The following is a 26,970-nucleotide window of genomic DNA, read 5'->3' as shown; positions in this document are numbered from 1 at the left end:
TATATAAAGGGATATTATATAAAAGGGAAGGGACCCATTTGTCAACACTGAATTAAAAACACTGTATTAAAAATCACATTAAATATTAAGAAAACCTTTACAAACTTCAAAGCAGTTAGGCAACAGAGCAAACTATCAGGAGAGGTTGAAAGTCACCTTTAATGGATGCCCAAGGTGAGAGTAGGTACCCATCTTCTAGTGATAGTTATACATCAGGGATAATGCAATCAATCATGAAATGAGGCAGGGTACTGGGACTTCCTCCTCTGACCAGACTGCATTAATTTTCTAGTTCAAGTGAATTTCCATGCATGTCTCAAGTTACAAAGACATGAGTAAAAGTGACTGCTATTGCTCCAGGTAGTCAGCATTTTATTAATAATACATAGGTGACATTTTAATAATCTGCCCACTGTAACTCATTAAAGTGATGGAAAGGTGAGTACCAGCCTGAGGTGGTATATATCTCTGGAAAGGACTATCGGCTGCATTTTAAAGGAATATACGTTAAGAGCACTGTTTGGGGTTTTCTGTAAAGAGACAAGTATTTTCAAGGCATGTAATTTTTGCATCAAATGCAATTAATAATAATTATTTTTCTCTGTGCATCCAAATCTGTTACTCCACTCTAAAAGGCCCATACATCAACGTATTCAGGAGGAGGGTTTGGTGCTCACAACTGCCTAATGATAGTTTCTGCCATGCTAATAAAATGGTATTATCCCTCCAATTTGTGCTGTCATTTTTAGTAAAGGAACGGTTTCTAATAAGTAACTTTTCTGTCTGTTGAAGCAATGATGTTTATAGCCAAAAAAATCATTTGACTGTTAGAACTACATATAGTTTTAATGATACTGAGATCAAATTTTATTTCTCTTCAAATCCCAGTCAATTCTTTAAATATTAGTAGTACTTTATCATACCTATTGAATGCTTCTGAAATACCGGATTCCCTCAAACTGTTAAACAAAGACTTGCCTGCATAGCAGGTGATTAAAGTCCCACTAACATTGGTGGCTGACCTCATAGGTGTGAATATTACAATGCAGCATTTTGGTGACAGAACACAACAAGGGAACTGGATGAGAAATGTATGTGTGAGGTTCACGTCTCTAAGCAGCTTCAATGCCAGCCAAACACAAGAGTGTGAGCATAAATGCACAAAATCTGGAGACATGCAAGAACACATTTCTGGTTCTCGCCCCCATTTTTATAAATATCTTTTAGATTATGCCAGAACAGTGAATCTATATTTATGTAAAAACAAATATAAATAGAAGGCTCAGCAGTTTGTCCTCAGAACATTTGGAAATATCCAGTGTGATTTTCTGTATTTTAGAAGATATTAATCAAAAGATTCATAGAGGGAAGAAGGAGTTTGCAGTAGTGAGTTTTGCGCTTCAGTCCAAGAGACAAAAAACATCTGTTGCTCCCACTTCAGTTTACCCTGAGTGGTGAGTCTCACCAGTCAAGCAGGAATGGTGAGCTGAAGAGATAGAGTATGTCTCCTAAGCCCAGGAGGAGCTCTTCCTCTTCTTTTAGCGAAGAGGAAGAAGCCGTGTATCTTACCTAAACCCTCTGCATATCCAGTTTGCTGGGTAAAAAACACTTCTTCCATTTTTTGATAGTTCATAGGATAAAAACGTTATAAATGACTGTTCAACACTTTTTTGTCATCTACTTGGATTGTTAGATAAACAATTAAAGGCCACTCTATGAGAATAACTAGTGTGTGTCTTAGTAAATTAGACTAAGATATATTGTTCCCTACTACACCCAAATTTGTAAGATGTGAATTACATTCAAGTGCAATGGTGATAACTCTGGATAGGGTTCCAATTCTGTTCTCAGCTGTGCCACTGACTTGCTACATGACCTTTGGCAAGTCAAAATTTCCCTCTGTTCCTCAATAGTCCCTATGCTAAATGTAGTGATTCTGTTGCACCTTTGTTAGGCACATAGGTGCTAAATATCTGAATAAGTACGTTGTCAAAATTGACTTTTGGTGATTGACATTTTCAGTTCTGTAGCAATTATTAAAAGGAAGTTTAAAATAAAAACTATTAAGTGCTTTTCTAAATATGTTCAAAACCAAATACATGTCCCAGTTATTTTTGTGTGTAGGAAACAGAGACCAAAGAATTAAAGACAAACAACTTTTAAATAGTTTTTAACTCCTTAACAAACAGAAAGCCACCAGTTATTGCAGAAGTGCAATTTGTACTCTTAATACTGCCAAAAATGCTCTGGGGAATTTAAGGAGGTTGCCTTGATTTCAGGCCTGTCCTTTTATAGACTCATAGACTTCAAGGTCAGAAGGGACCACTATGATCATCTATATGTTCTTGCGCTCCTTTTGGAATGCAAGAGGCTTTACCCTCAGAAGCATTATCTTTTGAAACCATTCAAAAGCATACATCTGTGCTCAAATTTGTGAGTTATCACCTGTTTTGTACACATTACTCAAGTGCAGTCTTTTTGCAAATTTAGCTTTACGAGGTCAAAGCTTGCCACGAGGTTTTCAGCACACTGGAATACTAGAACTACCCACCATATTTATTTTCCTGGGAAGCGGCACTGGGGTCTCTGGCAGGGTGTGTGTCGCATCATTAGAATCTTCAGATGCTTGCTTTTGGACGGCATCTCTAGAGTGTACATTTGGAGAAAGATCTATGGAGTGAGATTTCTGATTTGCCTCTGAAGGCTGAGGCTTTGGTGATGCTTCTCCAGCTTGAGTTTTAGCCAATACCTCTCCTAGATGAGGTTTTGGAGGAAGGTCTTTAATTTGTGGCTTTGGTGGTAAGTCTCCAAGTTGTGGTTTTGGTGGCAAATCTCCTAGCTGAGGTTTTGGGGGTAGTTCTCCTGGTTTTGGGGGTAAATCTCCAATTGGAGGCTTCTGGGTGAGTTCCACAGGCTGAGGCTTTGGGGGCAAGTCTCCAAGTTGTGGTTTGTGCGGCAGATCGACAGACTGTGAAGACTTCGGAAAGATTTCCAGGTGTTGATTAGATTTATCTATTGAAAGATGATGACTGGTTTCTATTTTTCTTAGTGCCACTAAAACAGAAAGCAAAACCAGGATATTTTCATATGTATTTCACGGAAAGACAGACACATAATATCATTTTACCATATTACATTTAAGAAGAATATGAAATATGCAAGACAATGTCTTTTCTTCTAGAAAGATTTATTTCCGTCATATATAATAGAAATCCTTTTTCTACATGTTGATTTCATGCTAACTCCAAGAACAGATATTGACAATGAAAGAAACTAAAAAACTCAAGACCTAGCACTAAGAATTAGCAGTTATCTTCAATAACTGAAGAGGTCAGATATATTCTGAGTTACCTTTCACAAATTTTAAATAAAACATTATTTCCCAACAGTTGAAATCAATAAGCAGTATTATATTTGTGATTTAAAAGAAAGGACTAAAATTCTGAAAATGATATTGTCTTGCAGTGTATCTACAAGAGATGGAAATAGGTAGGTCCTTTCAATCAACATTTACTTTTAAATTTTTTTAGTTTCACTGATCTTCCTTTCATTAGATTCTTCCATTAAGAGTGCCAAGCAAAACTTGACTAGCACGATTGCACTTAACTATATTTTACAGGTATAAGTGTATGAAGCCTGATACTGAAAGAGTAAGCTCCTTGATGAAAGTACAACTTTATTTTAACTCATAATAAGGATAATTCCATGTTTAACATTTGCTTTTAAGTTGAGCGATACAGTAAAAATGATAGGTCCATACATTTAAACCTCCCACAAAATAATACTACAGATACACTATTTATAATGTAACTTACTACGAGAACACATGGCCATCATTATATATGATGTCCTAATTTTAAGACGAGGATTGTGCACACATTACCACAGATCAGAGATAATTCAGCAACACGTGTACATAAGAAAGACTTCTAAATAGATATAGCTACACATATCTAAACAAGGTACAAATGAATTAGGTTCAGGCTGAAAACCAGGCTAAAGCAATTTCTTTTAACAGCACTTGTGATATTAAATACATTCTTATTAACCCTCTAGAATGAGGGCTTCAAATACACAGAACATCAGATTTATTGCTAGGTAACACACCCTTCATAAAGGCTGGAACAATCAATTGCTAGGGCTTGCTTGCTAGGAACAATCACTTGCTATTTGGCCCCACAGTAATTTCAAGCCCATGATGACAGTCAACTCTAACCTAATTTTATACCAAGTGAATATTGGTTTCTTTTGTAGTGACACCTGTCATCTAAATTACATTTTAAAAGGAGACTGTTGAACTGAATTAATTATCTTACTCGGTTAAAAAAAAACTTGATTTTTTGTAATTTGAATTTAGTTTTTGCCATTAATACTTTGCATTTCTCTGTATCTTTCAGAATGAAGTTAGACTAGCCAGCTTCATTTTCTGGTTCTCACACTTTAGAACAATCTATTTGTTATATCCATTGACCCCGACACACTGGTAGGCCCACTGATAAGGGGGAGGGGGCAGAGGTGGCAGAGACAGCAACTGCCCTGGGGCCAAGTAGCCATTGCTGCTGCAGCGGCCAGAGTCCTGAGCCCTTTAAATAGCTGTCAGAGCCCTGCGTGTTTCGCTAAGGGCAGAACTGAAGGCTGCTTGGGGAAGGCTAGGCCCAGCCTCATTCCCCTTCTACCCAAAGTCTCGCTCCTTCTGGGAGTGAAGAGCCCCCTCCTGCCTCCACCTTGCCTGGGGGCCTGGCAAGTCTGTCAGCCCTACTGCACAGTGGTATATGTAGAACTGTACAATATTTTATATGCTTACTCTCACTGTGTATGCATGCAGAGAGGTATATATACTTTTCTATTTTGTCCAGTTCTCTAAATAATTCTGATACATCAGTCAGCGAAAGAGACTTCCATTAACCACCTTTTCCTAAAAACCTTCAATTCTGGTTCTCAAAATGTTCCACTCTACAGACTATGGTACAGGAAAGGCTTGTAGGATCAGTGGTAGTCCATATACCAATGGTTCTGAAACTGTGGGTTGGGAGCACAAAGTGGGTCATAACCCCCTTTCAATGGGATCATCAAGACTGGCTTAGATTTGTTGGGGTCCAGGGCTGAAGCCCAAACCCCACAGGCTAGAGTTGAAGCCAAACCCCAAGGCCTTCAGCCCTGAGAGATGGAACTCAGGTTGAAAGCCCTCTTGCTGGGGGCTGCTTTGGACCCCCTGTCTGAAGTTGCTGGGGCTTGATCTTTGCCCTCTCCCACAGAGCAGTGGAGCTTAGGTGGGCTCAAGCTTCTGTTTCCCTTCTTGGGGTCATGAAGTAATTTTTGTTATCAGAAGGGAATCGCGGTCAATGACGTTTGAGAACCCCTGCCATTATGAGGATCCTTAAGATTTATCATCACTTGTTTAACACACATATACAATTCAACTATGTATGTATCTTTTTTAAAAGGTCTTACCTTTCTGAGGTAGTTTAGGAAGAACTCTTGGGCCAAGTGCAGTCTTTGCTGTCCCTGTGCTAATTAACAAATATGGATTATCAATATTTAAACTTAACTGAATAATGAGTTTACTGTGTCCCATTTCTAGTACCACCCACCCATTATTCAAAAAAAATATAGTAAGTTTATGTATAGTCAGGACACACAATGTTGTACATGAAACAGCTCTGAAACTCAAAGCAATGTTGGCAATGGGCTTGGCTTACTCAGATAGAAGAAAAAGCCTTGCAAAGCCCATACAGTGTTAATGCAGACTGGGACATCTGTTCCATAGATAACAATGAGTGCACAGGTGTATATTTAAAAACTGATTAAACTGAGAGGGCAATTCATTGGGCAGATTTTATTTAAAAACAAAGTCATAAAAGCACAAGTTGAGAACTTAAATTAACGCATTAACATAACTGTATTTAATAGATGGGTAATTCATTCCAAAAGCGTACAGTTATGGTGTAAGATAGTCTTTTTCTTTTGTTACTAAAACTTCTCAGGTGTTGAACCTGTGCTTCACAGTTCACCCCATGTGTATACTACTGTAATACGCATGGTTTTGAATATGAATGGTCACCTTACGGAATATTCCACAAATGAGATGCGTCTTAATTTTTAATTGAGAAAAACCACTGAACAAATATATTATCAGATTAGGGGATTTAACTACTGTATGTTAATGAGCAGATACTGTTAAAATTGGAATGGTTCCATTTCCCAGCTGACCCCAAAACAGTGGCTGACCCCTATTAGTTTAGGCTACTGACCTTATAAAAGCATTTGCCTCATTTACTCACTATATATATAAACTACTATTTGGCTTGGGACCAGCCAAACCCTGCCAAGAAAAAGGAAAGTTACAGACGTGTTATTCTTCTTTTCAGAAACTATAATTCTGACAAGACTCTCACTTCTGGGTCTCAGCTCTTGAAGCAATAGACTTGTAGAACTCCACAAGCCATAGAGGGTGTGTCTAGACTACAGGGTTTTGTCAACAAAAGTGGACTTTTGTCGACAAAACTATACCTGCGTCTACACTACTGCGAAGTTCTGTCGACATAACTTGGCAGTTTTATCAACGGCGGTAAACCTCATTCTACAATGAATAATGCCTTTTGTCGACAGAGTTCTGTCGAAAGAAGGCGTTATTGCATCTACACTGTTCTTTACATCTACACTCTCATGTCAACAAAGTGGCTTGCTTTGTTGACAGAACTGGATGTAGTCTAAACGCTCTTTGTCGACAGTATCAAAGTCTCTGTTGTCAAAGTCTCTGTTGACAAAAGCCTGTAGTCTAGACGTACCCTAAGTGTTACAACATTTAAAGACAACAGTAAGAATATAAGTCAAACTCTCTAGTGGTTGTCATTTACTTTAACTTGCTTTGGGAATGCTTAGCTAGTACCAATTGTCTGGGAGTTGAAGTCACAAAGAAAAAGCAAGCCAAAAGAGGTTATAAAAAAAAAAATCAGTCTGAAAGTAAAAATCAAGGTGCAAAAATTCAGCAATACCTCCGTAAAGATTAATGTAAAACAATGAGGGCAGGTGATCAGTTAATTGGAGTCCTGTCAGAATACTTTTCAATAAGCAGAATTCAAACAATCCTCTGATGCATGGGCAACCTCAATCCTCAATTCTGGTATTTGTTAACATGCGGGTGGATTTTGTAACATTAATAACAAATTTTAGATGTAGTTTTTTAGGTTTTTCTTAAAAAAAAAAAAAAAAGACATGCAACCGTAACAGCCCTCACACGACCACCTTCAAAAACAACGGGTCATCTCTGTTTGAACGTGGGACTTCACAACCAAAACTCAATCACTACAGCTAAAAGATTACTCCTCTGGCTGGTAATCATTGAAAGCTGTTCTTTTTTTATGTTCAAGCTAGTAGAGCGGTATTTAAAATTCATTGAACCAGTGGGTTATATATGCAAGAGTAGATTGATTACATTGCAGACAGTATATCCAAGTGCACCGGTAAGGCAGACTGAGAAATGTGTTGTTAAATGAATAAGACTTAGATGTGTCATAATAGAGAACCACGTTCTAGTCCAGAGCTGGACAAAATATGGCCTGGGGCCCCTGGCCCACCAAGCCATGGGATTTGGCCCGCAAATTGCCCTGCCAGTACCCTCAGGATATGGCTACACTAGCCACCCTAGTTCAAACTAGGGTAGCTAGTGTAGTCATTCGAACTTGCAAATGAAGCCCGGGATTTAAATATCCCGGGCTTCATTTGCATGTTCCCGGGCGCCGCCATTTTTAAATGCCCGGTAGCTCGAACTACCTGCCCGCAGCTACACATGGCACGGACTAGGTAGTTCGAATTAACACTCTTAATTCAAACTACCGTTACTCCTCATTGCAGGAGTAGTTGGAGCTACCGGGCATTTAAAAATGGCGGTGCCCGGGAACTTGCAAATGAAGCCCGGGATATTTAAATCCCGGGCTTCATTTGCAAGTTCGAATGACTACACTAGCCACCTTAGTTCGAACTAGGGTGGCTAGTGTAGCCATAACCTCAGACACCCAGCTTCATGCTTTAAAACACAGTCCCTGTGGCTCTGTGCTCTGTAGGGAGGGGGAAGCTTCATGCAATCTCCCCGCCCCCAGCCCAATCCTAAGGTCCTATTGGCCAGAAACAACTGGCCAATAAGAACTGACCTCAGCCAATCTCTCAGCTCCTATTGGCTGGAAACAGCCAGTCAACAGGAGCTGAAAGATTGGCCTAAGAGACTAGGGCAGTGCAAGCTACTTCCCCCACCTGGAGTTTAGAGCCAGGTGGAGGGAGCAGCCTGTGTTTTCAAGTGGGCTGGGAATGCAGCAGGCAGGGAGCCCAGCCTGCACTGGGGGTACTGCAGCCTGCTGGCCAGGAGACATTTAGGTAAACTCCTCCTAGCCAGCGCCTGCCTCTGGCACCCCACTCCTTCTGCAGCCTAACTCCCTCCCCCAGATCACCATCCAAATCTTCTGCACCCTCTGCCCTAAGTGACAACTCCTTCCCTCCTACATCCCTCTCCCTGGCCAGAATCCTCTCCTGCACCTACACCTCAATTCCCTGACCCAGGTCACAACCCCATCCTCCACCCAAACACCCTCTCAGACCCCACACCATCTCCTGCACCCCAGTCCCTTTCCCCAGGCACCATTCTGCACCTAACCTCCAACTTGAACCTCCTCCACAGAAAAGTGTAGCCCTTGACTTCTTACCAAAATCTTGGAGTGCCCCCCCACTAAAAATTATTGCCCAGCCCTGTTCTTGTCCAAGTTATGCCAAGAGTGAACTTATGTCATGTTAGTGAATGGTAGGAGGCACAAGACCTTGCTCAGTAATGAGGATGGTGAAACACACAGAATTATTTCACATCAGCAGAGAACATGAGAATAAAACTCCTGGATCATAGCCTAGTGCAACTTTCTCTAGTTACAATGGTATTTTGATGAGAGAAAACAGCAGCAGTAGTTGCTGCAATAATTTTATCTGTACCACTCAGAGATTCAATTCTGAAAGGCTACTTCAAACTGATCCAAGAAGCTTGGCAGCACCTGAAAGCAAGCATGCATTGTGTAGGTGGAATATTCAGATAATTAACAAATGATTTTTCCCTGGTTTATAAATTGGCCATATCACACACAACTTTAATATATGTAAATATATAAAATCTTACCTTGACTGCTGAGACATTCCCTCAAACTTGTTTGCAGTCTTAATTGAGGAGGGACCCAAATCAGTACCTAAGGGGATAAAAATACTTAGACTTCTTAAAATGGAGTTTAAAACAACAGAAACATGCAGATAGAAGATATAATCATATAAAACAAAAATCTGCAGCTTTCTAAATATGTTCCATATAAAATCTAAGGACATTTTAATGACTATTTTTCATTCACAGACTCACAATTTTTAAGGACAGAGGAGACCAGGAAGAATATTTACTCTTACTTCTTGCATACCATGTTTGAAAATCTGTCACTCATAGCCTCTAACTGGGAGGATGGCTACAAAATAATTAAAAAACCCAATTACAAGGGAACAAAATACAGGACTATGTAGCACTTTAAAGACTAACAAGATGGTTTATTAGACGATGAGCTTTCGTGGGCCAGACCCACTTCCTCAGGCCCACAAAAGCTCATCATCTAATAAACCATCTTGTTAGTCTTTAAAGTGCTACATAGTCCTGTATTTTGTTTCAGCTACACCAGACTAACACAGCTACATTTCTATCACAATTACAAAGGAAGACAGCCGAACAAGAGGAGACAGTGAACAGGAGCAGCTAACAGGGAGTTCTGTGAGGGAGTGTAGAGGAGGAGTTTGAAGAGGGCTAGGTACACTTAGCATTCTTTAAAACTTTTAAACTAAGCTAAATCCAAAACTATCTGATTGAAATGAAAACCCTATCAATAATACAATTATCTGTAGGAGAGAATGCAGTCAGAAGCTCAGCAGCAGAGTGGGGGCTATCTTGTTTATTGCATCCAATGTAGCATGTATGATTATCTGCCCTATGGATAGGTGGCATGTGTGTGCAATCAATGCAAGGAGCTCCTGCCCCTCAGGAGACCGCATACAGGCTTTGGAGGCCAGGGTAGCTGAATTGGAGGAGTCAAAGGAGGCAGAGAGGTACGTAGATGAGGCTTTCTGGGACACTGTAGAACTGTCCCACCTTCAGTCACACAGCCCCTGTGCTGTTAAGGAAGGTGAAAGGCTCAGGGAAGAACATTCAATTGGAGCAGAGGGAAACCATCCTATAGTTGGGACCCTCCTTCTAGATGATATTGTGGTATCCGCTCACACTGAGGATACCCCTTGGGGTAGGAAATTCCAGTCATTAGGAGAAGGTAGGTGTTGTTAGTAATGGGGGATTCAATCATAAGAAATATAGACAGCTGGGTTTGTGATGACAGGGAGAAACGTACAGTTGCAGATCTCTCGAGACATCTAGATAAACTTATATGTAGTGCTGGGGAAGAGCCGGTGACTGTGGTATATGTAGGTATCAATGACATAGGGAGGAGCAGGAGAGGCCAAATTTAGGCTGCTAGGGAAAAGATTGAAATCCAGGACCTCTATGGTAGAATTCTCTGAAATACTTCCAGTTCCACATGCTGGGCCAGGTAGGCAGATAGAACTTCAGTCTCAATGCATGGATGAGATGATGGTGTAGAGAGGAAGGGTTTAGATTTATTAGGAATGGGGGAAACTTTTGGCAAAGGGGGAGCCTATACAGGAAGGCTACGTCTACATTGGCATACCTTTCCAGAAAAGGGATGCTAATGAGACGAGTTGGAATTGCAAATCCACGGGGGATTTAAACATCTCCCGCAGCATTTGCATTTACATGGCTGCCGCTTTTTTCCGGCTTGGGGATAAGCTGGAGAAAAGCACCAGTCTAGACGCGATTCTCCGGAAAATAAGCCCTTTTCCGGAGGATTTCTTATTCCTACTTTCAAAAAAGCGGCAGCCATGTAAATGCAAATGCCGCGGGGGATGTTTAAATCTCCCGCGGATTTGCAATTCCGAACTGTCTAATCTGCATCCCTTTTCCGGAAAAGGGGTGCAGTGTAGACACAGCCTACGGATGGTCTCCACCTAAACCAAAATGGAACCAGATTGCTGGCACTTAGTTTAAAAACTGCTCTATGACCTTTTTAATGTTAAGGGCTGGGGGAAAGCCAACAGGTGAAGAGGAGGGTCTATTAATAGAGATTCTCTATGTTCTAATTAGGAGGAGAAGATGGAAGATGATAAAGTATGGGTAAGATCAGATGAGAAACAATTAAACAAAAAAGAGTCTAACACAGTGGTCTCCAACCTTTTTACACCCAAGATCACTTTTTAAATGACAGAACAAGCCAAGATCTACTGCCCCACCCCTTCCTTGAAGCCCCGCCCTGCCCTCTCTATTCTCCTCTCCACCACTTGCTATCCCCAACCCTTATACTGCTGTTTTTTTCCCCCAATTCTTCTGTAGGAAGAGGTTCTTCCAACATTTGGCCTGTCTAGACTGGGCCAAATGTCAGAGAAACCCCTTCTTTTGGAAGCCCCCTTATTCCTCGTGGAAAGAGGAATATAGGGGTTACTGAAAGAGCATGTTTGCTCTTCAGCTAAAAAAAGTGGAAGAACAAACACATCCCTGGATGCGGAAGAGTTTTTCTGGGATACCTCAGGAATCCCGGAAAAACTCCTGAAGTCTAGCTGTACCCTCATTGGGTTGAGACAGGATGTGTGGGTTCTGGGGTGGGAATGAGGGGTTTGGGTATGGAAAGGGGTGAGAGGTGCAAGCTCTGGGAGGGAATCTGGATGCAGGAGGAGATGGAGAAGGGGATTCTGGCTCAGGGAGGGGGCTCCGGGCTAGGGAGTGTTGCGGTCAGGTGGAGTGTTGGGGTACTGAGCAAGCCACAGGCTTGTGGATGTGAGAATGCAGGAGTTTGGGTTGGGGGATGGGAGGAGCTCAGGGCAGGAAGGTTAGGAGCATAATGGGCTAAGGACACAGATGTGTGTGTGTGGATGGTGTAGGAGTGTTGTGGCAAAAGACTGAGGATGTGGGGGTGCAGGAGTTTGGCGATGTGAGAGGCTCAGGACAGTGGGTTCCAGTGTATGATAGGCTCAAATCTAGGGTGTGTGTGTGTGTACGCGCACGCGCGCAGTAGTGTTATGAAGCTGCGGACAGATGAGGGTTTGTTGGCCAGGCTTCATTTTTAAAGAAAATATGTCAAACACAAAGGGTTTCTGCAATGTTTTTATTTATGAGAACCTGTTTTGATTCAGGAGTCACTGAAAAGTCAGTTGGGGCCACACAAGTGAGATGCAAAAACACACCCACACCTCCTCCAAAGCCTCACTAATGTGGCCCCAATTGTGCTAGTGGGAGCAGGGGACATGGTACTGGGGCAGAGGAAAGGGTGTCAGTGGAGGCAAGGGACAGGATGCTGGGGTGGGGAGAGGGTGTCGGCGGGGGCAGGGGCCAGCATTTGTACCAAGAAGTTATCCCCAACATTCTCCAAAAACTTCCTGGATTGCCTGTGTACTGCTGTATTGGTTTCCCAACAGATGTCAGGGTGATTAAAGTCCTCCATGAGAATCAAGGCTTGCAATCTGGAAGCTTCTCTCAGTTGTCTGAAGAAAGCCTTATCTACGTCATCCACCTGATTCAGTGGCCTGTAGTAGACACCAACCACAACATCACTGTTGTTGTTTGCACCTCTAAACTTAACCCATAGACTCTCAACAGGTTTTTCTCCCTCTATATACTGGAGTTCAGAGCAATCATAGTGCTCTTTTACGTATAGTGCAACTCCTCCTCCTTTTCTTCCCTCCCTGTTCTTCCTGAACAGTCTATACCCTTCCATGACAGCGCTCCAGTCATGCGAGTCATCACACCAAGTCTCTGTTATCCCAATTAAATCATATTTCTTAGACTGGGCCAGGGCCTCCAGTTCTTCCTGTTTGTTGCCCAGGCTTCTTTTATTAGTGTACAAACACGTTAGATAACCAGTTGATCGCCCTATCTTCTCCATTCAAATCAGGGGTCCTCCTTTCTTGCTCATACCTCTTTGCATTTCTTCCCAATATCCAACTTTCCCACTCCCCTCAGGGTTTTGGTCTCTGTCCCCCAACAAACCTAGTTTAAAGCCCTCCCCACTATGTTTGCAAGCCTGCCCGCGAAGATGCTCCTTCCTCTCTTGGTTAGGCGGATCCCAAATCTTCTTAACAATCCTTGTGCCCAGAACAGAGTCCCATGGTCGAAGAAACCAAAGCCCTCTCTGAGACACCACCCGCACAACCACGCATTTACTTCCCCAATTTGACAATCCCTGCCCAGTCCTTTCCCTTCAACAGGGAGGATAGACGAGAACACCACTTGCGCTCCAAATTCTTGGATCCTTCTTCCGAGCGCTACATAATCCGCAGTAACCCGCTCAAGGTCATTCTTGGCTGTATTGTTAGTTCCCACGTGGAGAAGCAAGAAGAGGTAGTGATCTGAAGGTTTGATCAGTTTGGTAAGCCTCTCAGTCACATCCTGAATTCAAGCTCCCAGTAAGCAGCACACCTCTTGAGATTCCAGGTCCGGACAGCAGATGGATGGCTCAGTCCCTCTTAGGAGGGAGTCTCTGATCACCACCACCCGTCATCTTCTTTTGGGAGTGGTGGTCGTGGAACACCCATCCCTAGGACTATGCATCCCATGCCTTCCGGTAGATGGTGTTCCCTTGTGGTTTCTTCCTTGTGAGGTCCCTTCCAAAGCATTCACCACTGCAGAGCCTGTGGAGAGAGCCTGAAAGCGATTACTTACCTCTATAGCATTGGGGGATTCCCATGCTGGCCTTTTTCCCCTTCTAAAAGTTACATGCTGCCCGTTCTCTTCCTGGTCCCGTACTGCCCTCTCTGGCTCTTCCGCCTGCCGTGCTTGCAAGATTAAAAGCTGCCTTCTATCGAGGAAGTCTTAATCCTCTCTGATCGAGCATAGGGTCGACACTTGGGCCTCCAGTCCTCTAATTTTTTCTTCCAAAATGGTGACCAGCTTGTACTTTGTGCAGATGAAATCTGTTCTTTCTTCCGGGAGGAAGACAAACATGGCACACGCTGTGCAGGTAACAACAGCAGACCTATTTCCATCCATCCCTGCTTTCCTGTTCGTAAGCTCCTTGGTCGCTTGCCCACTGCTTTATAAAGCCCTGGGCTGCCTGAAAGTCCCTCCTACTACCAAGACTCAGCCAATCACCAGAGGCTTCTAGAATTCAAACTTTAATTAGAAGCCAACAGTTTCCACCTGCCACTCACAGCACACACTCCATGAAGGAGACAGGGAGGGGAAGGGGAAGTGAGGAGAAAAAAAAACCAAAAACACCAGGGCTGTCCCTCTGAGACTTCATACCTTTTCTGTATGAGACACCCTATTATTATCATCATCATTTCCTCTTAGTATAACTCTGTTCCTGAAGATCCTTAAGTGTGACATTAGAACTCTGTTCCTGAAGATCCTTAAGTGTGACATTAGAATTTATATCACTTGTTTCCTGGATTTCAAAACTTCAGATAAATTCATTACACAGAAATGAAATTTACTGAAGTGACACCTAATAATCAAAGTAAAGAAGAAAGCATAGACTTTACTACACAAAGACAATGAAATTGAATACTGTAGAATCTCAGAGTTATGACCACCTCAGTTACCAACTGATCATCAATCACAACTTCCTTTGGAATCAGAAGTATGCAATTAAGCAACAGCAGAGACAGAGAGAGAAAATACAGTACAGTACTGTGTTAAATGTAAACTAAAAAAGAGGGAGAAAATGTAAAAAAAAGATTTGACAAAGTAAGGAAACTTTTTATGCTTATTTGGTTTAAATTAAGACTGTCAAAATCAACATTTTTCATCTACATAATGACGTCTCAAAGCAGTATTAAGTCAGTGCTTAGTTATAAGCTTTAGAAAGAACAACCATAACCTTTTTTTTTTTAAGAATTATGGGCATTTCAGAGTATAAACAACCTCCATTCCTAAGGTGTTCATAACTCTGAGGTTCTACTGTAGAAAATTAGTGGCAGTGGCAGAAAATAACTTTTTGTAGGAATTAAAATTTTCATCTCGTGACATTTTCTATGTTGATATGGAGTGAAGATCCATTTCCATTACTGCAACAAAAAAAACTTTAAAAACAGACTTCAAAGAGAAAATGCAGAGCTACAATTCATCTGCAAATTTGACACTACCAGTTTAGGATTAAACAAAGACTGTGAATGGCTAGCCAACTACAAAAGCAGTTTCTCCACTCTTGGTATTCACACCTCCACATCAGCTGCTAGAAGTGGTCCTCATCCTCCCTAACTGAATTGACTTCGTTATCTCTAACCTTACTCTTCACTGGAACTCTTTTCTTATACTTGCCTCTGGAATTTCCACTACATGCATCTGAAAAAGTGGGTCTTTGCCCACAAAAGGTTATACTCCAATAATCTGTTAGTCTATAAGGTACCACAAGACTTCTCGTTGTATTTCCATTACAGGTCCAGTACTCTCAGGACCTGACTGGTCCCAGATGAGGGATTTTGCAGGACCAGGGGAGGTCATTTCTGGCTGCCTCCTACAACTCCCCCCACAACCCTTACCTGGCTGCAGACCTCCTGGTTGGCTCACCTCCCACCACCAGCCCTGCTACTCTGTCAGTCCCACTGGGCAGCCCTGCTATCATGTGGCAGGCTCCACTGGGAAGCCCCGTTGTCTCATGCCAGGCTCCCCGCTGCCTTGCAGGGCTCCCAACTGCCAGTACCTCCACCAGGACTCTCTGGGCCTAGAACATCCATGGGCCTACCAGATGTTACCGAACCAGAGAGTCCCGGTTTAGAGAGGTTCAACCTATATAAGACCTATTGTGCCAGGCTGCGACTAGACTGGCATGATTTTGTGGAAATACTTTTAACGGAAAAGTTTTTCCGTTAAAAGTATTTCTGCAAAAGCTCACCTAGATTGGCACCGATGCTTTTGCGCAAAAAGTGGTTTTGTGCAAAAGCATCCGTGGCGAGTCTAGACGCGATTTTGTGCAAGAAAGCCCCGATCGCCATTTTAGCCATCGGGGCTTTTTTGCGCAACACCGTTCTTCTCTGTCTACACTGGCCCTCTTGCACAAGTATTCTTGCACAAGAGGACTTTTTCCCAAGCGGGAGCATGAAAGTATTTGCGCAAGAAGCACTGATTTTGAACATTACAAAGTCAGTGCTCTTGTGCAAATTCAAGTGGCCAGTGTAGTCAGCTGGCAAGTTTTTGCGCAAAAGCAGCCACTTTTGCGCAAAATCTTGCCAGTCTAGATGCACCCCCAGTGTATAGACAGGACATTCATATAATGCCTTTTGGAGCAGTTGGAGGAAGCTTTTCCTGGGAAAAGCATCTGACACATATGTTATTCAACAGCTAGATAGGAGGGGTCCCCTTGAAGCCTGGCTGCTAATTTCTTAAAACCATTTCAGACTTTAAGGGTAACTATAAATGTTTGGAATGCTCTGAATTTACTGCTAGTTTGTGTGTGCGCATGTGGATGTGCATACATGCATGCTCAAGACCTAGTAAAAACATTCTGGTTTATATTACTCATATCAAACGGAGGAAATGTGTTTCCCCTCTCGATTTATTTCTTACACCACCTGAAAAGAAACAGTTAAATCATCGCTATTTTGGATTCTGAAAACCTTGCATAACAGAAGCTACTAAAGTTAGATTTTTTTTTCAAATCAGCAGGTTCCATTAACTTGAATTCAAGAATTTAAAAGAGGACCTCACTAGACCATTTATTTTGATTTCCAGTAAGTTTTGGACCACTGTGAAAGATCCACAAGATTGGAAGAAAGACAATGTTGTACCAATATTTTAAAAAGGTAAAGGAGATGACCTAGGTAGCTAAGGCCTATCAGCCTGACCTCAATACTGGGGAAAATAATGGAGGAGCTAATATGAGACTCAATTAATAACAAATTAAAGGTGGGTAATCTATTCAACATGATTTTATGGAAAACTGATCCTATTGAGTTAGCTTGATTTTTTTTATGAGATTACAAGTTTGATCAATAAGGATAATAGCATTGACATAACATTTAGACTTCTCCAAGGCATGTTTTTGTATCTCGCAACATTTTTATTAAAAACCTAGAACAATATAAAAATAACATGGCACACATTAAATTATTTAAAAATTTTGGCTACTGATGTCTCAAAATATGAACAAGGAATGGTCTTTGAACTGGTGTTTCTCCCATAGGGTCCAGAAGGATTGTTTTTTGGCCCTATACTATTTAACATTTGTATTACTGACCTGGAAGAAAAGAAAGCTGTCACTGATAAACTTTGCAATGACACACTAATTGAGGGAGTGGTAAGTAAAGAATAGGGTAGGTCACTGATTCAGAGCAATTTGGCTTGCTCGGCAAACAGGGTGCACCAAACAATTTGTGTTTCAATATAGCTAAATGTGAGGGAGCATGGGAGAGAGGGGAAGCTCTATTCTGGGAAACAGTGACTGACAAAGATTTGGATCATCAGCTGAACATTAACTCCCAGTGTGATGCTGTGGACAAAAGACCTAATGCCATCCTGGGATGCATAAACAGGGGAATCTCAATCAGAAATAGACAGGTCACCATATCTATATATTTGGCCTGGTATGACTACTGCTGGAACACTGCATCCAGTTCTAGTGCCCAGAATTAGGAAGGATGTTGATAAATTGGGGAGGGTTCAGAGAAGTGCCAGAAGAATGATTATAAAGTGAGAAATATTTCAATGTATTTATCTTAAAGAGAAGGTTAAGGGATGTCTTAATTATAGTCTATCAGCATCTACATGAGGAATAAATATTTAATAAGGACTTCTTCAATCTAGCAGATTAAGATAGAATACAATCCAGGGGCTGGAAATTGAAGCTAAACAAATTCAGACTAGAAATAAAGTATAAATTTTTAACAAGGAGAGTAATTAATCATTGGAACAATTGATGAAATAATGTGGTGGTTCTCAATCTCTGACTATTTTTTAATCAAGACAGGATTTTTTTTTAAATATATGATTTAGGAATTATTACAGGGAAGTTCCATGACCTGTGTAATACAGGAGGTCAGGATCACAATGGTTCCTTCTGGCCTTGCAATCTATGAATGCACTTCCCACTTTGTTCTGAAATAGCCCAAGGATGTGCTTCCGGACATGCCGCATAGTCTCTCTTCACTTCTAAAGCTTCTAGGGAAGCAGAGGTATGATGAATGTAACAGAAGAAGTGTAAATGTTCTTCTTTACATAGCAACTTTCACTTTCCTTGAACTTTTTCATCTTTCACACTGGAAAGTGGCCTGGGTCCCAAACACAGATGACAAACAAATCAGCACTAGAATCAGACTAGGATCTAGGGTAAGTCTAAAGATTACTGACTGGACTAATTATACGGCTTTTACATTTGTCAGAGATTTTTGGCTATAGAATAGGATAACCATAGCAATCTGAGTAAAATGTGAGTGACCAATTAAACATGTTTTGGACCTAAATCCTAAAGTTAAGGAAGCTTAGGGAAAGCCTGCCAGCTGGATTTAGTGAAGTTAAATGTATTGTGTCCAAAAAACCCTATATTTGTCAGAGGAAAACATTTAGGACATCGGTGATATTAACTTGGAAGTATCCTAAAAAAATACATCAATCTGTATTTACTTACAGTAGTATCAAAAGTTTACTGCACATAGCATTATGCTGACCAGTACTGGTGACTGTATCAATCACACACTTTAAGACTGGATGTGAACACATCCTTCAACTAATAGAAGGATGAGGATGAGCTAATCTGACGCCTCCCACCTCAGAAGAAATGGGTGCTGATGGCAAAAGGCATTTTGCTTCTTCAAATACAGGCTTTTCTTGGGAGGGTTCGGTGGCCATTAGACTGAAACATCACTCTTGGCGTCAATATTTTTTATGACTCAGTGTGTTATCAGGACCAGACAATTTCACTACTTCTGTTAGCAATGTCTCAAGACTCTTAAATGGTTGATCAAAATATTAAATGAGGTTTGATTTATTGTCTCTTGCATAATGCATGTTCACCTACAATAAAAACAAAAACCTATCAAGTGTCATGAATCTGCCCAGGAGTTTGGACTGTGTGTATGTAGGCAGAACACAAAAACATACAGGACAAAGAGAGATGCAGAGGAAAAAACCAAACAGACCAGCAGTAGCTGGCAAGCACAGGGTGACATTGGAAAACATGAGGGAGAGAGCTTTTGGGTCTGTTAGCCAAAGAGGCTTGGGATTGTATCCTCTTGTTCTTTGCACACACCAAGTAAACAAACAAGATTACATTAAAGAAAATACAAGACTATCAATTTGTACTTCCAACTGGAATATCCTCAAGATCCCAAACTCTGATTAGTCAGAGTTGAAAAGGGAGAACCAGAAACATTTTTATTAGTACTAATCCCTCCCTTCATTTTTTCTAAGGCTTCTCTTCACATAAAGTGCTGCTGATGTGCCACTAAGTGCTTTAGTGAAGAAGATAACAATATAGGTCTGTAGCATAAACCTGGCCTTAGGCTAAAGACAAATGGGGCATGCTGGGGCTAGTTTTATGAAAGCAGCAGCTTTCTCTCAGAAAAAAATTCTCTTTATTATGATGAAGGAACTTCCTTTAAGGGTGTCTCTACATTGCGGGGCTTAACTCAAAATAATCTACGCAAATTGAGCTACGTCAATTGCGTATCTTAGTTCGAAATAGCTTATTTCGAAATAAGGAGCATCTACACGGCACTTATTTTGAAATAGAGCACTCCTCCGACTTCCCTTATTCCTTGTACAATGAGGGTTACAAGAGTCAGAGCAAGAAGTCCTCCAGCTTGATAGTATTTTGACTCTATTTTGAAATAACTACCAGCTGTGTAGACGCGGACTAAGCTATTTCAGGATAGCGCTAGTTATTTCAAAATAGTGTTGCAATGTAGCTGTACCTAAGAGTTTCAGTTATCAGGAATAGGTAGGATTTACAGATAGAAGCAGCAATTTGGCTGGGCTAGTTAGTCTTAGCTATGCAGAGAAAGTGCCTATCCAGACAGTTCTGTAATAAATGTTTCTATAAAGTTTTTGTAAGCAAAGTATCCTGTTACACACATAATCTGCTTTTTACTGGCAGAAAGATGTAAACCCTGCAAATCTCTGGACTGGTACAGGCAACATCACAGAGAGCTGGATATTTATATGAGGATAGAATTGTTCTGAAATTCCACAAAAGATAGCAGCAATACCAAGAATGGAAAGACAGCACCAACTAAGAGACGTAATATACACCAGCCACCTTAAGTTTTATTTTATTTTGCATTTTAAGACTTACCCCAAGGAATTGGGCCCTTATTCTGGGGTCCATGAGGTAGTGGGCTTGGTGGGTCAGAGAGGGTTCTTTTATGTCCAGGGGGCGGGGGAGGTGGTCTCTTCTTGGAAAGAGTGGAGCTGCCACTAGAAGGTTGAGTGCTTAGAGGAAGGGTTGAAGGTGGACCTGTGAATTTAAAAAAATCATTTTATCAATATGGGATGTGTAACATCAAAATAGTACCGAAGAATTCAAAATCAGAATTTAGTAAAGTGTAGAAAAGCACTGAAAACAAAAATAAACCATGCCAAAACATTGTTGAGATTAATGACACTCCCAAAGCATTTTAGCCATTTTAATTGTAATATGAGAGTATGCAATTGGACAATAAATGACATATACATATTTTAAAATGTACATTCACATAAAGTTAATCACATCAGGATTTTTAATTTTAGGCACTGTTAAAAAGAACAGCAAATGTTTTAAATCTTTATGAAATATTTATTGAAGATAAACCTTAACTGCTGGACCTTGTTTAAGAATTACTATTTATAAAATCTGCACCTGACAAACACCCTAAATCTTTTAGCATGTTGCTAGTATTGTTCTGAGCATCATACTTTAGCCAATGAAATTAATATAGATTTTACAATTTTCTACCTGTAGCAAATTCTCCTTGAATGATGAGAAATAAGTTTCCAAAATAAATTCATTTTTCTATTGTTAATTACTACATTTTGTGTGTGTATTAAATATATCTAAATATGTACTGGTAGTGCACGATAAAGCATTAAACTTAATGGATAAGAAACAGAAATTACAAATATCCATTATAAACAAATATAGTAGCACACTGGCATTTGTTTAGAATAGCTCCAAATACTTTCTCAACTAGTAAATTAATATCACATTTTTTGGCCATGATTCTGCAATGAAATCTGCATGGGCCTTTGGCTGGATTGAGCACTACTAGTCTGAGAGGGTATGTCTACACTACCACCCTAGTTCAAACTAAGGTGGTTAATGTAGGCAACCGAAGTTGCAAATGAAGCCCGGGATTTGAATTTCCCGGGCTTCATTTGCATCTTGCCAGGCGCCGCCATTTTTAAATCCCCGCTAGTTCGGACTCCATGCCCGCGGCTACACACGGCACAGAGTAGGTAGTTCGGATTAGGCTTCCTATTCCGAACTACCGTTACTCCTCCTTCCAGATCAGTTGCTAGAAGTGGGCCTCATCCTCCTTGATTGGATCCACCTCGTCATCTCCAGCCTGATCCTGGCCTGCATATTTATACCTGCCTCTGGAAATTTCCACTACATGCATCTGACGAAGTGGGTCTTTGCCCACAAAAGCTTATGCTCCTACACTTCAGTTAGTCTATAAGGTGCCACAGGACTCCTCGTCGCTTTTGCAGATTCAGACTAACACGGCTACCCCTCTGATATGAAGACTATGTTACTTTTACAAGCATACTGCAAAACATATTCATGTAAAAATTATGTGAGCCAAATTACATGTCATGTGTGTGAATTTATAAATTTTGCAATTAATTATCTGCTATTTTTATGTAACTTATTCACAACTCAGTAATTTATTAGAGGTTTCCCAGACATCAGTGCAAATTAATGAATTACTTCTATACTAATTTTATCATTTAGTTTCTATGTAAACAATTTCTATAGTTTTTAAAATTACATTATTAAAAAAAGTTATTTAAGAAATACAATTCTCCCAATAAAATTATAGCCAATTTTGCTACTATAAATCTGGAGCTTTTCATTTTATTTTATATGAATGAAATACAATTTCATTTTATATAATTGAATGTGTGCACTAAAGGAAGTGATACAAACCAATAGAAGATCAAAATATACCCTCAGGTTGTATCAGAACTCATTGAGCTGCTGCTAACACTATTCTAAAGTCACAGTTAATTAGGGATGTTATAATGCGATTACTTCCCTAATCAAATAATCGATAGATTTTCTGTCAACTATTCGATTATTCGACAATGGTAAGCAGTTCCGACGCTCAATTTGGCTCACGCTGATTCACAGCAAAACCTCCCCAGCTGAGGCTCTGCACTGTAAAGCCCAGGGAAGCCAACATGTGAAGTTGCTAGCACGGCCCCTGCTCTGCAGGTGTCTTTTCATTCATCACACTTCACATACACAGTGTATTGTGTGTGTGTGCGTGCGTGTGAGGTGTGATGAATGAAAAGACACCTTCAGAGTAGAGTCCGTGCTAGCAACTTTGAGCAAAGGCTTCCTTGGGCTTCCCAATGCAGAGCTGCGGGGGGGATGGGGGATTGGGGGGGGCGGAGGAAGGGAAGGGGGGAGACACACGACTAGTCGATAGTGCTAATTGATAAGCTCCTGTTTATCCATTAGTCGACTATTCAACTAGATGCTAACATCCCTACAGTTAATACAACAGATTTATTTCCTGCACAAGGATTAAAAAAAAAAAAAGAGTTAATTATTTAAAATCTCTACTTTGGAGTTACATGTGCTGATACATGGATCTTACAGATGTAAACAACTAAAGTTACTGATCACCCCCTAGTGACTAATTGATGGAGGTACATACCATCTTTATCAGTTATTAACAAAAAGTTTCCTTCCAGCTGAACAACCCCCACTTTACCCCCAAAAATCCAAGCTTCATTACAAAAATGGAGAAAGTGTCCTAAACTGGTCCTGTACACTGCCATTTCAATTAAATGCAACATAAAGTGGAAGTCAACAGAGTAAGCTCCCTCTCTTTTCATTAGTACAGGCAGTCCCCGGGTTACGTACAAGATAGGGACTGTAGGTTTGTTCTTAAGTTGAATCTGTATGTAAGTCGGAACTGGCGTCCAGATTCAGACACTGCTGAAACTGACCGCCAGTTCTGACTTACATACAGAATCAACTTAAGAACCCCAGGCGTCCCCAAGTCAGCTGCTGCTGAAACTGATCAGCAGCTGATTCCAGGAAGCCCGGGGCAGAGCAACTCTGCCTGGGGCTTCCTTTAGTCAGCGCTGGTCAGATTCAGCAGAAGCTGACTTGGGGACGCCTGGGGCAGAGCAGCTGGGGTGCTGCTGGGTTGCTCCAGTAGCGCCGCTCCTCAGCACTACTGGAGCAACCCAGCAGCACCCCATCTGCTCTGCCCCAGGTGTCCTGATTCAGCCGCTGCTGAAACTGACCAGCAGCGGCTGAATCAGGACCTTGGGCAGAGCAGCTGGGGTGCTGCCGGGTTGGTCCAGTAGTGCCCAGAGCGGGCGCTGCAGGACCAATCGGCAGCGCCCCAGCTGCTCTGCCCCAGAGTCCAAAACAAAAGCCTGGTCTGCTTGGGGGGGGGGGGAGCACACTAGCTGCGCTCCCCCCCCCCCCAGCAGACCAGGGACATGGGGAGCAGAGCCGCAGCGGCAGTGGGGTGCCGCGCCTCTGAGGCTTTGCTCTGGCAAAGCCTCAGAGGCGAGGGACCCCGCCGCGGCTGCGGCTTCAGTCCGGGAGCCTGTGGTCTGCTGGGGACGGTCCCCAGCAGACCACAGGCACCCAGATTGAAGCGGTAGCAGCGGCGGTTCCCCGCGCCTCTGAGGCTTTGCTCTGGCAAAGCCTCAGAAGCGCGGGAACCCGCCCGGTGCCCCTGGTCTGCTGGAGACGGTCTCCAGCAGACCAGGGGCACCGGAGCAGCTTACGAAGCCCCGTTCGTAAGTGCGGATCCGACGTAAGTCGGATCCGCGTAAGTCAGGGACTGCATGTAATGGAAAACAATTTGATTAAGAATAAATATTTAAATAATGAAAAATAAAATTGAATAGAAAAAACGTGTGAATAAAAGTTATATAGTGCACACATTTTAACATCACATGATACTAATGTACAGTAAACTTCCGATAATCCGGCACCTTTGGGACCCAGGGGGTGCCGGATTATCAGATATGCTGGACTATCGGAAGGGGGAGCTATGAGGGGTCTGGGGGGGGGGTGCCACCCCAGACTCCTCATAGCCCCCCCTTCCGATAGTCCGGCTCTGCCCCAAGCGTCCCTGATTCAGCCGCTGCTGAAACTGACCAGCAGCAGCTAATCGGAGACGCCTGGGGCAGAGCAGCTGGAGTGCTGCCGGGTTGGTCGGGGTAACGCCGACCCTTGGTGCGGCGAGACCAACCAGGCAGCACCCCAGCTGCTCTTGGGGACACCTGGGGCAGAGCAGCTGGGGTGCTGCTGGGTTGGTCCTGCAGCGCCGCTCCTTGAATGTGCTGTCTCAATTTCAGCAGCGGCTGACTTGGGGACGCCTGAGGCAGAGAAGCTGGGGTGCTGCCGGGTTGATCCAGTAGCGCCGAGGAGCAGCGGTGAGGGACCAACCCAGCAGCACCCCAGCTGCTCTGCCCCAAGCGTCCCCAAGTCAGCCGCTGCTGAAATTGACCAAGAGCTGACTCCAGGAAGCCTGAGGCAGAGCTGCTCTGCCCCGGGCTTCCCGGAATCAGCCGCTGGTCAATTTCAGCAGCGGCTGAATTGGGGACGCCTGGGGTGCTGCCGGGTTGGTCCCGCAGCCCCCAGGGGCAGTGCCAGGGGACCTACCCTGCAGCGCCCCAGCTGCTCTGCCTCCGGCTTCCTCGATTCAGCCGCTGGTCAGTTTTAGCAGCGGCTGAATAGGGGAAGCAGGAGGCAGAGCAGCTCCAATGGTCCAGCTGCGGAGCACTTCCGGGTTCCTGATGGTGCCGGACCATCAGGAGTGCCGGACCGTCAGATGCTGGACCAATGGAGTTTTACTGTATTTATAGATGTTACATGAAGAGTTTAAAACGTGTATAACTTTATAAGATTTAAATGTTCACATTCTACCTATGGATGCTACAATAGCAATAATTAACGTACAATTCCTTTCAATACAGGGGCAAATTTTAAGACTTGCAACATATGTTGTGAAATAGTGTTATGCCCATTTTATAAATAGAATAAACAGACAGAGTGGTTTTCTTGTCCCTTTACAACAGTTAGATTGTTGGTCTGCAGGAACCACTGCCAATCATACTGACCAATTCTGTGTCACTGTTTCTTTTTATTCCCTGTCTTTAGCTATTTGTGGTCTCTTGTGTTATACTTAAACTGTAAGCACTTCAGAGGCAGGAACAGCCTTTTCATTCTGTGTGTGTACAGCAGCTAACACAACATGGGCCCTAATCTATAACTAGGACTCAGCTGTTACAGTAACACAAAAAATAATGAAACAAAATACAGGACTATGTAGCACTTTAAAGACTAACAAGATGGTTTATTAGATGATCTTTGTTTCAGCTACACCAGACTAACACGGCTACATTTCTATCACAAAAAATAATGACTTTCCCAATGCTAATAAATCCAGTCACTCTACTGTTCTATTAGATGATAAGCTTTCGTGGGCCAGACCCACTTCCTCAGATCAAATAGTGGAAGAAAATAGTCACAACCATATACAGGCAGTCCCCGGATTACGTACAGGATAGGGACTGTAGGTTTGTTCTTAAGTTGAATCTGTATGTAAGTCGGAACTGGCGTCAGCTGCTTCTGAAACTGATCAGTTTCAACAGCGGCTGAATCTGGACGCCAGTTCTGACTTACATACGGATTCAACTTAAGAAACCCAGGCGTCCCCAAGTCAGCTGCTGCTGAAACTGATCAGCGGCTGATTCCAGGAAGCCCGGGACAGAGCAACTCTGCCTCGGGCTTCCTGTAGTCAGCCCCTGGTCAGTTTCAGCAGCGGCTGACTTGGGGACACCTCGGGCAGAGCAGCTGGGGTGTTGGTGGGTTGCTCGAGTAGCGCTGAGGAGCGGCGCTACTGGAGGAACCCAGCAGCACCCCAGCTGCTCTGCCCCAGGCGTCCTGATTCAGCCACTGCTGAAACTGACCAGCAGCGGCTGAATCAGGACGCCTGGGGCAGAGCAGCTGGGGTGCTGCCGGGTTGCTACAGTAGCGCCGAGGAGCAGCGCTGCGGGACCAACCCGGCAACGCCCCAGCTGCTCTACCCCGGGCATAGGCAAGAAAAGAAGCCTGGTCTGCTGGGCGGGGGGGGGGGGGAGCGGGGGGGGGGCACTAGCTGCACCCCCCCCCCCCAGCAGACCAGGGAGAGGCGGGTGGCGGGACCGCCCGCGTCCTCCACGGCTTTGCTCCGTCTCCCTGGTCTGCTGACCAGGGAGACGGGGAGCAAAGCTGCGGAGCACACCCACAGCGGGACAGCCCAGGTGCGCACGGGCTGTCCCGCTGCGGGCGTGCTCCAAGGCTTTGCTCCTGTCCCCCTGGTCTGCTGGGGGGGGTCCAGCAAAGCCGCTGGACACCCCCAGCAGACCAGGGACACCCGAGCAAAGCCGCCGCCTGCTCATTTGCCCGGGAGCAAAGCCGCCCAGGCAGCGGCTTTGCTCAGGTGTCCCTGGTCTGCTGGGGGTGTCCAGCGGCTTTACTGGGCCCCCCCAGGAGACCAGGGGGACAGAAGCAAAGCCGCCCAGGCGGCGGGGGTCCCGCTGCCTGGGCGGCTTTGCTCCCGGGCAAACGAGCAAAGCCGCCCAGGCGGCGGCTTTGCTCGGGTGTCCCTGGTCTGCTGGGGGGGTCCAGCGGCTTTGCTGGACCCCCCCAGCAGACCAGGGAGACCGGGAGAAGCTTTTCTCACCCTGGAGGA

The 26,970-nt window shown here is 43.2% G+C and overlaps 1 protein-coding gene across 4 annotated transcripts in view; it reads right to left on the bottom strand.

Annotated features, from left to right (window-relative positions):
• ASAP1 (ArfGAP with SH3 domain, ankyrin repeat and PH domain 1) overlaps positions 1-26,970 on the bottom strand; it is a 315,920-nt gene that overhangs the window by 7,574 nt on the left and 281,376 nt on the right. For all 4 annotated transcript variants that reach the window (XM_075920136.2, XM_014573856.4, XM_075920138.2 and 1 more), the window contains 4 exons: positions 20,352-20,513; positions 9,155-9,221; positions 5,452-5,510; positions 2,552-3,054 (listed from right to left, as the gene is read on the bottom strand). In XM_075920136.2, coding sequence (XP_075776251.2) covers positions 2,552-3,054; positions 5,452-5,510; positions 9,155-9,221; positions 20,352-20,513 — 791 coding nt within the window. The remainder of the gene's footprint in view (positions 1-2,551; positions 3,055-5,451; positions 5,511-9,154; positions 9,222-20,351; positions 20,514-26,970) is intronic.

Source organism: Pelodiscus sinensis, chromosome 2 (genome assembly GCF_052426305.1).
Source record: "Pelodiscus sinensis isolate ZL-2025 chromosome 2, ASM5242630v1, whole genome shotgun sequence".
Classification (NCBI taxonomy): Eukaryota; Metazoa; Chordata; order Testudines; family Trionychidae; genus Pelodiscus; species Pelodiscus sinensis.
This window is presented reverse-complemented; position numbering and strand designations above follow the sequence as displayed.